Here is a 15,961-nt window from a genome sequence, read left to right as displayed (position 1 = left end):
CCATTTTAAAGCTTTTATTTGTTCACTAAAGTTACTTACACTGCATCAACAACAATAATTAACATGTAAAGCTCTTGGGGAAGATGCAAAATATTTGTTTTGCAGAAGAAAAATCAGGCTGAAAACTTATATATAACAAAAAAAAGATTTAAAAAAATGCAAACATGGCTTCAGAAGCCTCAGCGCTGCAGAAACAGTTTGATCTTAATCTGATGTGGATCCAGAGATGATTGAGCTTTTTGGTTTGTTTGACTTTCTTTTTTGCAGGAGATTGAATATACTATATATATATATATACTATAAGTATTCATAAGTCAACACCTTTTTTTGTAATGGGCAGTGAGAATTTAATTTGCTAAACGACTTTACACACAAATTACAGCCCCATTCAGACACATGAACCTCATAGAAGGAGGTGAGCAATGAAGCCGTCACTATAGTTATTCAGGCTAACAGCAGAGGAGTGAAGTCTCAATAATGCGATATAGAGAGTCTAAGGAGGTTGGGAATAAAGCGATTGGACTCCTTTAAGTTTGGTGAAGACGTCTCACTTCTCATCCAAGAAGCTTCTTCAGTCCTGATATTTTATTGCTTCCTCCTGTGATGCTATTGGTACACCAGCTGCACATACTGAGATTTTTATTCAAACATGCAGGTGTGCTAAATGGATTCCTGGAATCAGCATTTCATGACTCCTCATGGAAATGGAAGAGGGAGCAGGGACGTTCCCTAAACTGCAGTGAACCAGAACAGTGTGGACAGCGTTAAATGAATTATTGTGTTATTGTGTTATTAAAGATGAAAGCAGAGAATAAATACATTTTTCTCTGCATCGTTGATTGTTGCACATTGTGTCAAATATCACGAGTTGCTGTATCGTGATACCATCATTATCACAGGTGACTTATTGTGATAGCATAGTATCATGAGTGGACTCGTAAGAGAAGTGGACATTCAGCTGGACAAATACAAAAGCCTCCCCATGGGGGCGCTACTGACTCAAAGGGAAGCAAAGTGTGTGCAGTTATCCTCAGAGATGGAATTTAGTCAACAAACTTAAACGTGTATCATTAGATTTAAAATGACTTCCAGAAAATGCAGAAGCTGTTTCCTGTTTTTAAGTCTGCTTCTGTGTAACCAAATAAAAACTATAGAGATAATCAGATTAGCAGCAGCACCGGTGCCTTCATAGGGAGAATGAAAGAATCTGAATCACATGAATGAGGCTCTGGACAGGGTTGAAAGCACAATAGGAGAAGCCAGGTCAGAGAAACAGCTCATTATTACTGAGCTGAACACTGAGTCACATGCTGCAGACTGGATTACCATCACTGAGCAGAGCAGGTACTGATTACATCACCCACCTCCTTGCTCTGAGTGAGAATGAACAAGAAGTCCAGATGTGTGATGAATATTTCAGCCTAAGGGGGGCGCTGATGAGTTGATATGAGGCCAATACCTCACCTCTGTCAGATCCACATCTTTATCTGCAAATCAGAATGAACAAAAGCTCTGTCCAGTGCAAACACACAGGCATCCACACAGACATAGAAGGGTCAAAGTTCAAGGTTTGGTCCAGACTAAGTGCTGTTGGGGAGCTGTGCTTCCAGTCAGCTCCCAGCAGGGGGCGCGGCCTCCGGCTCACTCATTTCTCAGCTTTCACCTTCGTGTCATACGTCCCGGCATTCTTGTACGCTCCCACGTAGCCCGTGTTCTCCACAATCTCCTCACGACCCTCGCGACCTTTGCCCTTGCCGCTGTCATCAAAGCGCTCCTTGTGTGATCCAGTGTAACGGGACGTGTCGGTCAGACGGTCCACCGCTGCTGTCTTTGCCACTTTCTGATGGAAGTAGAAAAATTAGATTAAAGTCAGTAAAAGAAAAAAATATCTTCCCTGCTTCAGGACGCGTCTCTGTTTTTTTAACAAGAGGGGAAAAATGAAGACAATGCAGAAGCGTCACAAACTGCTGTTCCTCTAATGACCACTTGAGGCCACAATGAGGTTGGCCCTTCTAGAGTTCCATGTTAACATATCCAACATTACAAAGCATGTTTACAGCCTCTAACATAAACCATCCACTACTTCAGGTCACTAAACATTATTTATTGATCGTGTGTTTGGGCGTTGGAGCCTTTTAGAGCATTTTAATAGATGACACAATAAATATTCTGGCTTGTTGTGTTTTATTCGTCTGCTTTTTAACTCACTGATGATAACGTGTGATTCCAAAAATCATCAAAATGCAAAATCATGAAGTCAACAAGTGATATCACAGTGGCTACAACTATTTTTCATAACTTCTATGTTTTCTGTACGACCATGGGTGCAACACGCAAACGCCACTTAGAAAGCAACTCTTACTGATTCACGTTTAGTTTAAAGTGGAATTAAAATTGTTGTTTGCTTTAAGCTATGATTCTGATCATTGCACAGCATTTTAGATAACACGGAGCCCTCTGCATTTAACTGCACTGAGTCCCTGTAAACTGCACCTTCATTATGCAATCCTCTCTGCCCCAGGGCATCAAATGAAGACTCCACTGCAAAACCACAACAAGAATAATATGTCTGCTTTCTTCATTAGTTTTCTTCAGGTAGCTGAAATGAGGATAAGATAGAGTAACTGGAAACTAAGCGAATGAAAAAAAGGCCCAATGTCAGAGCAGGCAAAACAAGGCAAACAGGAAGGGTAGTAGAAACCAAAGTTTAAAGAATATGGACATTTAAATAAAGCATCTGATAGTTTTTAAAGTCACATGTATTTAGCACCATTCCCACTTGATTAGCAAGTAGCAAGAGGTGCCTGCTCCTTAGCCTTTTACAGTCGTGTAGTTATCATATCAGTGTGAGAACCAATAGTGAGTGAATGGGTAGATCTGGATATGAAACAGTTCTTTTTCACCTCAGGAAAACAATGGATTTCACCAACAGTCCCATATTGTACTGCTGATAGGTAAAGTTTAAATGACATGCAGTGTCATTTGTAACTCCACAGATAGCCACCAAGAACTTCTTACTATGAAGTTCTGCTTTAATCCATGAAAACTTTAAAACTTTGAATCGATAACAGACATATGATAGATAATATAACGCTGATTCCTTCATGAACACAAAAGCTTGTAACTTGATCGTGTTTTTTACTCATGGATTGTCATCTGTAATGCATGCATTTCAGTCAGGTTAGTGTTGACTGTATCTGCTCTGATGACTGAAGAGCGTTTAATGATCTGGAGAGGATCCAGACTGCCTCTCTTGCTGGCTCAGGCTCTGAGGACCTCATCATTATAAAATAAGAGCTCTTTGATGTGTGCAGTTGTGATCTGATGGATGAACCAGCTGTGATTGAGCCATGGCTCTGAAATATTAGAGCAGAGTAAGACGCTTGTTTGTGGAGCAGCTCAGGACTTGTTTTTCTACAGCTGAAAACTGAGAAGATGAGCCTGAGGTGATTAAACGCTGAGCTAAATATAAAATATGAGCAGCACATAATCATACTCGTCTAATCATGTTTTCATGATTATGCTGCTGTTTTTCACAGACAGACACTCTTCTGTCCAAACTGTAGCTCAGAGTGTGGAGCTGGGAAATCGACTAAACTGATCAGAAAAATTCGTTTCTATGCAGATGATGCAGTTTTATGCATCATCTGCATAAAACTTCCGACTTCACTCGCCCCTTGATGTTTTTTATCATTACTTTAAATACACTGTGTTATCTACTGCCCTCTCAAATGAGGCCCTACCCCAGGTGTAGCTCCAGGGTGGAGTCCTGGTATCCCTGGTCCTCAGTCCTTAATGAATCCAATCATAGACGTTTTGAATCGCACTTAGTCTGGCCCCTCACCCAGGACCAGTTTGCCTTGGGAGACCCTACCAGGGGCAAACTGCCCCGGACAACATAGCTCCTGGGATCACTTGGGCACACAAACCCCCCCACCACGGTAAGGTGGCGATTCATGGAGGGGACTATTATATATAAGTATGGGTGTGGCTTAGTATGACAGTGTGGTTTAATCCATATAACTACATTATCACTTACCTTTAAGTCTTTTCTTTTGGAGACTCATTGCTTTTGTTTTTACACATATGCACAAAAAGAAAAATGATGCATTTCACAAAATATACATAGCATAGAATCACAATTTCCTGTTTTACTGTTGAGCATCTTTATTGTGGGATTTAGAGCTTTAAAACAACAGGCACACAAGCATCTTGTCTCACCGTCACACCAACGTTGGTAGGCTCTCGGCCTTCCACCAGCTTGTGGATAGACTGCAGTGCCTCCTCTTTGCTTTGACCTTTGAACCTCTTTGGAGCCAGCTCTTCCAGAGCTTTCTGAAACTCCTCGTAGTTGATGACCCGAGACGTCTTCTGTCTGTACAGAAATACACAAAAGGAACACAGACATGGAAGAGTTCAGAGTCTAAACTGTACTATTAATTCTCTTGGTTGGAAAATGTCTTTTAGCTGTTTTTAAATTATTAAACAGATATTTTGTTTCATCGAGAAAAGTTTGGGAAGCTGAACACAGGCACAACTGTCAGAGTAATTGTGGTGACTGGGAATTCAACAAGAACTCAAGTAACTAAAAGTAGAGCAACAAAACTACAGAAAACAAACAACAGCTGCCCCTTCGATACACCGCACTGCAATTCCTCAAAAACGTCCATCCCAGGAACACAGCAAAAAGTCTTCTTATTGCAGGTCTAAATCTTTGGCATAGTTCAAAACAGGTCCCTAAACATTTCCATTATTTTCTTGGTCCCCCGGTGTATGTTATTGTTTCTAAAGAAATACTTGACATCAATCATTTCATCCAGTGCTTAACATTTTGTCCCCCAAAACAATGATGTACTATTGTTACTAAGTTTTATAATGTAGTTCCACGACTGTCTTTATCCGCCAGTCCCATCCATGTTACACCCATGTGATGGATGACACTCATCAGTTTTCGGAGTATGACTTCAGCGCTCTGCCTGAACTAATTATGTGCTACATTTGTGTTCGAATATAGACTAAAGTGCTGCAGTTTTATCAGGGCGTGTGGAGGAGACACTGACTTAAAAACTAAATACGGAGCAAAAAGTCTTTCAGAGGTAAGATTTATGCACGTGTTTCCATACAATATGGCAACAAAAGACTTTAAGGGAGGTGGTTTTACAAATATAAGTTTGAATAATCGCCCCACCTTTGTTAAAGAGCAGGACACATTCACTCCCTGCACGCACTGTTGTCCCACATTACAAGCAAGGCTTGAACGGCGCTTCTAAAAGGGCGTTTCCAGATTAGCCATGATCTGTAGCGTGTCCGAGCACAAAGCCCTTCAAGGTTTGCACCAAACACTGAGCTCCCCATCATCCACATTAAATGTGCATATGCAATAAAAATGTGACAGCTACCTTGACAGTGGAGCACTGCTGTTTCATCAGCATAATGGTACTCAATTTTCCTCAAATTCAGTGTGGACCAGCAGGTCTTCAAATACCACAGTAAAATATCTCCAGTACTCAAAACGCACATGTCACCAGCAGGGTGTTGTGTAAAGTCACCTCTGTAATCCTTTTGAGTTTCTGGAGAGAGATTTGTACGGAAGAGGATTAGGGCGGAAGAGGATTAGGGCCACTGGAAGAAAAAAAATCAGAATTCTGACTTTTTTCTCAGAATTCTGAGAAAAAAGTCAGAATTCTGAGACTAAAGTCAGAATTCTGAGAAAAAAGTCAGAATTCTGAGATTAAAGTCAGAATTATTTTTTTTTCCCCAGTGGCCCTAATCCTCTTCCGTAGATTTGGCCATGTTAAGATGAGACGCTAGTTCATCAGCCGATGGTCACAAACTTGGTTATAAAGCTGGGAAAAATTTGCTTTCTGTTCCAGGCTGCACATTTTAATGATGACAGTTAACCAGTTCATTTCTACTGTGAGGCTGGGGATTATAAAATGGGACTCTCACTTTTGGAGCCTGCCTCAAGTGGACATTAGAGGAACTGCATTTTATGCAGTCTTTTGACACTGGCGCTGATGTGAACACTCACTTGACTTTGGAGAAGACGATGTCCACGTCAGTGCCGGTGACGTTCTTGCCGTCAGTGATCTTGCAGTCTTTGCACAGTTTGGCCCAGTTCTTCCCGGTTAGATCCTTGCCTGTTGCCTTTGTGTCTCCATGGACTGCAAACTTCCTGAAAGCTGTGAGGAGCTGCTCCATGTCTGCACTCTCCGCCATGATGAAAAGATAATCTACAATAAAATTAAGCAGAGGACAACACTGGAGATCGTGTGTGAAGGTAATCTCCTCCCCCTACAGGATTTATGAGAGCATTTTGAGTTTATAAATCAAAGCCATATGTATTACAGCTGTTCATTTAGTTTATTCACCTGTAGTCACCTGGAGCCACACACACTGTCAGATAATTCTAATTAAAATGCTTCAACAGTTACCAACATCACAGTTGTGGTTGACAGATCCAGTTTAGTGGTTCAGATGGGCCAAGAGAACAGGTGACTGTGTCGGCGGAGTCAGAGCAACCACACCCAGATCAGGCTGCCATTATGTTTTTTCATGTATGAGCGTCTGTGGAGATTGATTCGCTTTTGAAGTCACCCTCCGGTGGCCATTAGAGGAACTGCAGTTTCTGGCACAGCTTCATTACAGATTCTATCCTGTTATTTCCTGAAGGTCAATATGTCGTGCACAGCACTTTGTAAAATAAACCAGCAGAGTGGATATTTCCTCCTCTCTGTGCAAAGCTCCTCTTTCTGAATGGTTCTTGGAAACAATGCTTAGTTTTCCCTTTGGGAAACCTTCTGCTGTGCCAGTAGCAGCTAGAAGTTGTTGCTTCTGTGTGTAGGTGTTTTGGACATGAAGATCATTTTGATCATTTTGCAGCTCCAGCAGAAGTGTGCATGTGCCCACAGAATATGTGTGTGTGTGTGTGTGTGTGTAGGGTGTGAGACGTGACCTCACTGTGGTTTCTCAGGCTTGTGCGACTACACACACACACACACACACACACATTGATGCAATCCCAAACAGTGGGTTTCATGGAAACAGAACTGGCTGCATCTCTGTCCAAATACACTTGTGTCTCCTTGTCATGCTGCTTCTGGTGAAAATTCCACTTGCACAACTCTGAATCAGAGCTGCTGCAGGCCATAGCGGCTGAAGTTATAGTACAGATAGTTAATATGAGCCCTGCTTACACACACACACACACACACACACACACACACACACACACACACACACACACACACACGCACACGCACGCACACACAGTGTGTGAAAGGTGTAAGTGCATCTGTGCATTAAAACTGGTGTGTAGGTGTCAGATTCCAGGCAGTGGAGGCAGCTGCAGTTTTAATGTGAAGCAATCTCTTCTATTTGGAAGCTGATTCATTAAACCTGCTTTTTGTTTTTAGGAAGAGTGATCAGTGCAACTCCGCTGCAGTCTCTTTTTAGACGTCTCAACATAAGAAGCATCTCTGCATTCAATTGGCTCTTGTAACAATCTTCAGGGACTGACCTCTTGTGATGAGCAGCGATTTGTATCGCTTCTTTAGAAAACAGAAAATATCGCACAAAATCACACATTTAAAAATCAACCGATAGTTTAATTGCAAGGAGTCAGACTCTGGATTAGCTCACAGCAAGGCAGGTACTGTCTAACATCTATCAGATGTGTTCAGGTGCAAGACTGAAAGTCGGTCATCTCTGAACCCAAATCCCACAATCACGGCAGTTAAAACTGAAGACAGATCAAAGCAGGATTTAATCTGGTCTCATCAACAAGTTAAGACTGTTCTGAGTTCAGTCAAGTTTGAGCTGTTATTGTGGTAGAATGATTCACTCTGATACAAACCATTCCCAAGCCAACTAATCCCAACAGAGACTGACATTTAACGATCACATGTTAAAACATTCAAATCTATGAATAACTGTTAAAACAGGAGCACAGAGGTTGAGGAGAAATGCAGGAGCGTTAGAGACAAAGGAGACTATAACCAAATATTAATCGGATGTATCATGGTACATGCGATTCTAGAAATTCTAGAAATAAGAGGAAGGTGACACGGGAGATCGCTGCAGCCCCGAGGTTAAAACCAAGGTCACTGCTTACATAAACGTTAACGTCAGCGTACTTGAACTTAACTCACTGTAGTCTTTTCCTAAGAAACACGTATCGTTGCTCAGAAAAATTCCCTGCTTACTTGGAGGAATAAAACAAAGATGAAACAGTAAGGTTAAAGTTAAAATCTGGGTGGTGCACAACAAGCCGAAATGGCACCAAAAAAATGGTACGCCAGCAGTTGTGACATCACATCTGGCAGAAACAGCAAGCGAAACCTCCCTGTGCAAAGGTAGACTAACAGTTTGAAGCGTAGCAGTTTTTTTCTCATCCTCATTGTGTTTCTTGAGCATTATCGTTGACAGAAATAATGAAAAACACAAAAACATAAATTCAGATCAAAATTTGCAGCGCTAATTTAAAACATGCACTGCAGCTGGGAACTTTTTACGATACCACCCGACACAAACATTCAACGCAGTTATATGGGACATTAAACAGTGGAACAGTGGTAAAAAGTCAGCGTGACGTAAGATTTGCAAAAGGACTTCTTGTAGTGAGAACGTTGTTAGCTTCATGCTAGCACTTGTTGGGTGCTCCATGTGAGAAAGGGGAACTTCAGACACTCTCCTGAACTAATTCTTGTGAAATTGTCCAATATTTATGTGTGAAAATTACTTTTTTTTTTCCTTAACCATCGATAGACTGGGCTGCCCACATCTCGCCGTCTTTATTCTGCCCATAGTGACCAACAGCCTGTTACAAAAGCATCCTGACTGTAGCTTACTGCCTAAAGCATCTGCCTATCACTTGCACTTGTAATTCCTGGGTTTCCTGAAAAAACAAATATTCTATGCACAATTATCAGCAGGCAGGTAGGAAAAGCTGCACCTGGGTGAAACCCAGGAAAAAAGGCTGGGTTCTGACACTTCACTGCTCCTTTATGTTTTTGCTTTGAGACGCACAGACAGATATTGAAAACTTGATTGTTAATCAATAGTAGGAACTTCAGTCCTGTCTCAGTGTTAAAAACAAAGCTCAGCTAGGCTCACACGCTCTGTTTCTAGCAGCAGCTCTCCTTCAGTTTGAGTGCGTTTTAGTCATGGGGCCACACAGACTGTGTAAAGTGTATGGGCGTGCCAGTCAGTGTGTGTGCATGTGTGTGTGTGTGTGTCACTATGCAAAGACAAATAAACAGATTACCGACTGTCCACACTTTTAAAATTCATAAAACATGACAGCATGTGGCTGCACTTTAAATCCCTGCAAGTTTGTGTTCAGTAGCAGATCCCATGCACACATCGCTTTTCTAATTTTGTACTTTTTAAGCCAGCAATTTTTAGCAAATTGTAATCAAACATCTTGTCTGGTGTGAAGGATCCTGCTGTTTGCTGTTTTTTGTGAGATCTGAATATTTGTTTGGCGAGAACGCTTCATGGCTATTTCTTTCAGACATTTTAAGTTGATAAGTGGCAGCATTATTGAAGACGCAGCAGATGAATCACTGAAGCTTCCAGCTGTGCAGACTCCAAACATTCTGCTCTCTGTGCATGTCTGAAATTAAACCGACTCTGATCTTCAATCAGTGCAGAAAAAGTTTCTGGAATAAAACTAAAAAGTTGTTCCAGCACTGACTGCGTGAAGATTTTAAAAATTTATCTGAAAACTGTCCTTCTGTTTATATTAAACACATCAACTTCTACTTTTTTGTTCTTCTTAATTTTTCCATTCTTCTTCTTTGCTTTGCACTTCTGACATCTGCACCACACCCAATCTTTGAGTCTTATTCTCTAAAACTTTTTTCTTAAATTCCACGATTTCTCTCTTTTTTTTATTGCATGTGTCTCCTGCAGTTTCCTACCTGTCTGTCTTCAGTCCCCTCCGTCTGCCTCTGCTCTCCCTCTTCTGGCCCTCAGCAGCGGTGGCAGCATTCAAATGAGTTCTGAAGAGCTAAGGGCTTGTTATCATCTGTTTACCCCGTCGCCTTGGCGACATCCTGTCCAACATCAGGGGAGGGCAATAAAACAGAGAAAGAGGGGGAGAGAGAGGGAGGGTTGGTCCTACGGCAGGGCGCTTATGCAGGCTCCTGCAGTTTCCCACAGCTGCAGGTCAAAGGTCAGAGGTCATAATGATCATATAACAATGCTGCATGCAGATTTTTATGCTTTAATTGAAATTAAAGGCTGGATAAAGTGTAAACATAAAACAAGAAAAACACTCTGTTGAGCCTTTGGCAGGTTTTAGCAGCTGCTCAATACACTGGCTGAAAATAAGATTTAATGAAGTTATGATGACAGATTTCTGAGTAAATACTCTTTGCAGTCTGGCCCCTTCCTCTCTGTGTCAAAGCTGCACGTAATGACGGGCGAGTGGCTGAAAGGCAGCATCACTGCTGCCAGTGACAGAGAGGCAAACACAGAGTGCTTTGGAGAATTTCTAAGGTAAAAAGGAGACATGCGGTCATGTGAAAAAGCAAGTGCACCCTTCCTTCTACCATAGGAAGCCAGGTGCTGCTGATCAAGTGCACATGATTAACTGATCACCAACAAGTGTAAGCACCTATATAGAAGCAGGAGTTTCATCAGTTTGCTGTTCTGGACGACTTACATGTGTGTAAACACGTGTAATCTTCTTGCCATGTCCCAGAAATTCGCCCTGAGCTCATGCAATGCTCAGAGAAATTGCAAAAAACCAAGAGCTCTGTCTCAGACTCTCCAGGCTTCGGTTAGCATATTAAATGTTAAAGTTCATGAAATGGGCAATTAGAAAAGGACTGAACAAGTATGGCTTGTTTTCAGGGGGTTGCCAGGAGAAAGGCTCTTCTCTCTAAAAGAAGATTGCAGCACGGCTGCATGCAAAGATGCATCTGAACAAAAGCCTTCTGGATCAGTGTCACCTCAGACAGACAATGTGTGGGAAAACCAAACACAGCGCATCAGCACAAACACCTCATGCCAACTGTCAATCAGGGTGATGGAGGGCTGATGAACTGGGCTTGTTTTGAGCCACAGGACCTTGATAATTTGCAGTCACTGTGGTACGGCCTTTCAGTCGCTCGCCCGTGAATGCATTTGTCTGATGGCTAAAGCTTGACTCAAACTGAGTCATGCAGCAGGTGATTAAGCCAAAGCACAGCAGCAAATCTTGTACAGAGTAGCTGAAAAAGAAAAGAATCAAGCTGCTGCAGTGATCCAGTCAAAGTCCAGACCTGAGTCTGACTGAAACGCTGCGGTGGGACCTTCAAAGAGCTGGGCAAAAACAAATGTCCACAAACCTCAATGATCTGAGCCAATGCAGTAAACAAGAGTGGGCCAAAACTCCTCCACAACTATGAGACTGATAAAATCATAAAAAACATACTGCTTCACGTTATTGTTGCTGACGATGATTTTACTGATTCTACTGAAGCTGTACTTCGCTTCTCACTGAGTGCAGAGTCCTAAAAAGCCACAGGCAGACGGCGTGATAAAATCATAGCTTGGTGAAATGTCATAAACTCATGGCATTACTACAGGTGTAAACACTCCCAGAATGCACCGAGGCCTGCATCCATTGAGAAGTCTCAGGCCCTGGAGGCAGTCTGGTCTGCATACGATCACATTTTTACAGCTGAGTGTGCAAGAATGTCTGCACACGCTCTCGGCTGACATCTTCTGTGTAAGCACAACTGCAAACTCATTCACACACTGATAAATGAGCGAAACACAAACACGGACCGATTTCGCTGCGCTGGGATCAGCTGGTGCTACACATGTGCAGACTCATAATGTGTTTCAGAGCAGAAGCTGCAGAAGCAGAAGGGTGAAACTATTTTAACTCATTTTATTCCACGGTGCACCGTAAACCCTGATTTGATCTCAGGCACGTCTGGACCAGGAAAACTTTTGCATTACCTTATGCATATTTATAAAACAGAATATGAGCTGAGTGACATCTCTTGAGAAAATAAGTGTGACTTTTCCATGTTTTTTACACAAACATTTGAAACTACAGCAACTCTTTGAAGGCACAAAACCATCACATATATTGTGTTTTGAAACAGGACAGTATGAAACATTATTTTACTTCACTGTGAAATAACATAACAGTGCATTTTATTGAATTATTATTTTATTTATTTTATTGAAAAAATAATAGTAACTTGTCTTCAATTTTCATCCAGTGGGCCAACTTGCATCTCCTGATAGGCCAGACTGACACACCTGGTTTTAACTGTTTTGTTTATGTTATTCAGAACAGAATTCACTGATTATTGCTTTTGTACAGAAGATAAGACTAAAACGTGAAGCTGAACTTGTCAATGAGAACTTTCAAAAACAAAAAATACAAGGATATGACTCAAACTAAACCAGAAGCTGAAGTTAATGCAGAGGTCAAAAGGTCACGGTGCAGCACAAACGTGATGTTTTATTTCCCCTTCTCCGTCTGCAGAGAAAAAACCTGCAGAACGTTTTTAGAAATATAGATGCAGCACAAACAGTTCTTCTTGTGGCAGGAAACTGAACTTTACTGAAACTTCCTGCTGGACATGCAATGACAGATTAAATCATTGTTTGTGTTTCTGTTGTCATGGCAACAGTGTTTTGATGTTTGTCATGTAGAATCCAGTAAGACGGGATCAGCAGGCCTACACGCTGCTGCAAACATCTGCAGGTACTCCAGTGCATTTCATGTCCTGCTCAACTTGTTAAAAACAGAAAAATGCGCTTTAATCGTATTTGTTTGATTTTAAAGAAAGGAACCTCTCAGACACCAGAAGTTTTTATGGTTTATATTTTTCTCTTTTCAGCAGGGGAAAAGGAAATGTGCAAATTTGCATTTTTGACATTCATACCGAAAACACAAAGCTCTTTATTCTGCTTGAAACGGTTGAAATGCGTCTCTCTTCTCAGCACCATATTCACATAAACATTTCTCTCCTTATATAACACTGCAGACAGTCGTCACCTTAATAACAGAACAAAATGAAACTGCAGGTTGATCGGTGCAACAGGCCGACAAAGACAAAGAACAGCTGAGACGCTTTCATCGGGAGCACTTTAATCTCAGCATCTTTCTTGTTCAGTGGAAACCAAATTGAACTGGAAATTTCCAAGTTAGACATCTCAAGACCGATCGCTGAAAATGTAAACAAAGTGGCTGACAGCGATTTGGCAGGCAGCATTTTAAAAGAAGCTGAAACAAAGGCACCCTGAATTCTTAGCTATTTAGTTTTAGTCACATGGCGCTCTGCTTGAGGCACCACCAGCTTCAGGAAACCCTCCATCAGGCTTCCTGAAGTGGAACAATCAGAAGAGAGTGAAGGCATGTTGAAGAGGGAGCTGCCAGGCAGGAAGACAAAGAAGATGATCACAGAGACGGTTCATGGTTGTAGTGAAGGAGGACATGCAGAGGGTTGGTGTGACAGAGGAGGATCCTGGGATAGCATGACATAGAAGCAGGTGATCTGCTGCGGCAACCTCTAAAGGGAAGCTGAGAGAAGAAGAAGAAAGGCCTTAGTGAGGCAGAAGCTCAAACAGCTTGTCTCAGAAAGGAAGTGCTGCATGAAGGGCCAGGATGACAGAAAGAAAAATGCAGGGCCGTCCCCTTTGTTGCCATCAGATCAAATAAACGAGAGTGAATGATACGAAACAACCAACAACCACAACAGTTTCAGGAGGCTACCGTCCTAAATGCTGTAAATATCTGTGAATACCACAGAAACTACATTTCTGAGGCTCTCATTCACAGACTGTATATAAAAGATGCATGTACGGTCATGTGCAAAATTAGTGAGTCACTCTTTATTTTTTAATATTTTGTTTCCAAGGAGACTTAATTGTAATTATTAAAGTGGTCTTGAGCAATAGTTCTCCAGGCTTTTTGAAGGTCTTTCAGTTTTTCTTTGGAAATTGGCTGCTTTTTTGTTCATTTTCAGTCCAGCCCTTGGACCTGACCTCATTTTGGAGGTTATTAAGCTACTCAAGTGTGATCTGCGGATCATTCCCAATTACAAAAATGCAGATGCTGCTGGTGCAATAAGCCGTAGGTTTTACGTCCAATGGATGATGATCTGATTAGTCGACCAAAAATAATCGGTGACTAGTCGACTATCAAAATAATCGTTTGTGGCAGCCCTAATGTTTAATGAGACTTTGGATGTCTACAAGAGTGAGAGTCAACTGCTTCAAAAAGTTCAGTGTTTTTAATGTCACACTGTGCTGATTTTCCTAAATACTGCCTGTGCCACATGTCTCCATACAATAAAAGACTAAAACTAACACTGAAACTAATAAAAATAAAAGCAAAGCATTCTCAAGCAATAAAAACTAAAGTGAAACAAGCCCAGTAACTGAGACAAAACTGAATAAATAAAATCTAATTAGAAAATGCCTAACTATGTTAACTTTGGTATGCACACAGTACGTAGGAGAAGAAAACTGCTGTTTGTTTATCTGAACGACGTCCAGAAGAAGGACGGTTAAACTGACAAAGGGTTAAATCAAAGCAGCCAGTCAGAGTAACTGGTGCACGGGGCTCTGCTGTGGCTCACCGAGCGGCCTGCTAGACCATTTAACAGCGTGATTAAGTGAGTTTCTGTTCTTTACGGATAAATATCCAAACCACGATCCAGCTTTAATAAAAGCACGATAAAATGAAATCATTGTGGTTTTCATCAGCGTGGAAATGAGAACGTTCCCTCACACAGGACAGATGCTGCTGCCCTGTTTTTTCACACACAGCTTCCCAGTTTGTCTCTCACAGCGTGGGGAAACTGTCAGAGTATAACAGGTGCACTGCTGCACTCAACACTGACCTGCTCTCTGTTCGGCTCACATACTTTTAGCATTGGCTGCTCAGAGAGAAGCTAATGGACTCTGCTCACTTTCTGTTGATGGAAGCAGAACGGTTGATATAACAGAAATAACAGTAATTATCACCTATAAAAAGATATTCAACACAAAGCCTAAAGCTGAAGCTGTTCCATCAGTTTCTCTCTTTAGAAATATGAGCTGCAGTATGTCTCGTCTGCTTTGCTGCTGCCTCTTATAACATCTGATAACCTCATTGACTGATCTGAAGATGATTCGTATTGAAAGCAGATCAATCAGCTCCAGAAGAACAGATGAGATTATCTGCTGCCTCATTAATTTACCGCATGATTCTTCTTCCACAAGAGTTTATTTAACAATCATGTGTTTGTTTGACAGATACTGAGGACACTGATGAAAATTTAAATGATTTCATCATCTCGCTCTTTATTTGGTTTTCGGGTCACTGTCAGAATAATTTTGGTTTTCCACTTTGATGGGCTGAGTGAGCTCAGCTGTGATGTCTTCTTCATCCTGTTTAGGAGGATAAACACGCTGTTTACTTTTTGAGTCCGCAAAGAACAATAGGTCAGAGACTGTGAGTGTGTGTCTTTGAGCGGCAGGAAGTGAGCTCATGGCAGCGGGTGTGTCGGCAGGAAGCAGCTGTTGGTGTTCGGTTACATCATGTTGATCAGGGTCTCCAGGACAACCTGCGAGGACACAGCCATATGACTGGAGAGGACGTCAGACTTTGGCCAGAACAAAGCTTCCAGGAAATAGCCATAGCCGCACTCTGGCATCCTCCATGCTGGAGTGTTCATATTCACTCTTCGTTTGTCTGCATGTTTAGTCATGGCAGCATTAATATATAAAAATATAAAAAAGTCACCAGACTTCCTTCATGAATGCAATATTTTGGATTTTTTTCAGTCAGAGGGCATCGAATATTGTTCACATATTCAAATGAAAAAACAGAGGATAGATAGATAGATAGATAGATAGATAGATAGATAGATAGATAGATAGATAGATAGATAGATAGATAGATAGATAGATAGATAGATCGATCTTATCCTTCCTTTCTAATGAATAATATCAATATTCGCCT

At 41.5% G+C, this 15,961-nt stretch overlaps 1 protein-coding gene across 1 annotated transcript; it reads right to left on the bottom strand.

Moving 5' to 3' along the window:
* Positions 1-9,992, bottom strand: tppp3 (tubulin polymerization-promoting protein family member 3). Its single transcript, XM_085286267.1, has 4 exons — positions 9,924-9,992; positions 6,032-6,233; positions 4,222-4,375; positions 1-1,840 (listed from the first exon to the last, which is right to left on the bottom strand). Exons 2-4 carry the CDS (start codon positions 6,217-6,219, stop codon positions 1,646-1,648), a joined length of 537 nt encoding a protein of 178 aa, XP_085142393.1. The 5' UTR covers positions 6,220-6,233; positions 9,924-9,992; the 3' UTR covers positions 1-1,645.
* Between the last annotated feature and the right edge of the window lie 5,969 nt (positions 9,993-15,961).

This window comes from Mchenga conophoros, linkage group LG1, assembly GCF_057382185.1.
Source record: "Mchenga conophoros isolate Kocher_MC1m ecotype Shallow Benthic linkage group LG1, M_conophoros_male_GT1.1, whole genome shotgun sequence".
NCBI classification, from domain to species: domain Eukaryota; kingdom Metazoa; phylum Chordata; class Actinopteri; order Cichliformes; family Cichlidae; genus Mchenga; species Mchenga conophoros.
The sequence above is the reverse complement of the archived record's forward strand: the minus strand, read 5'-3'. Positions and strand labels throughout refer to the sequence as shown.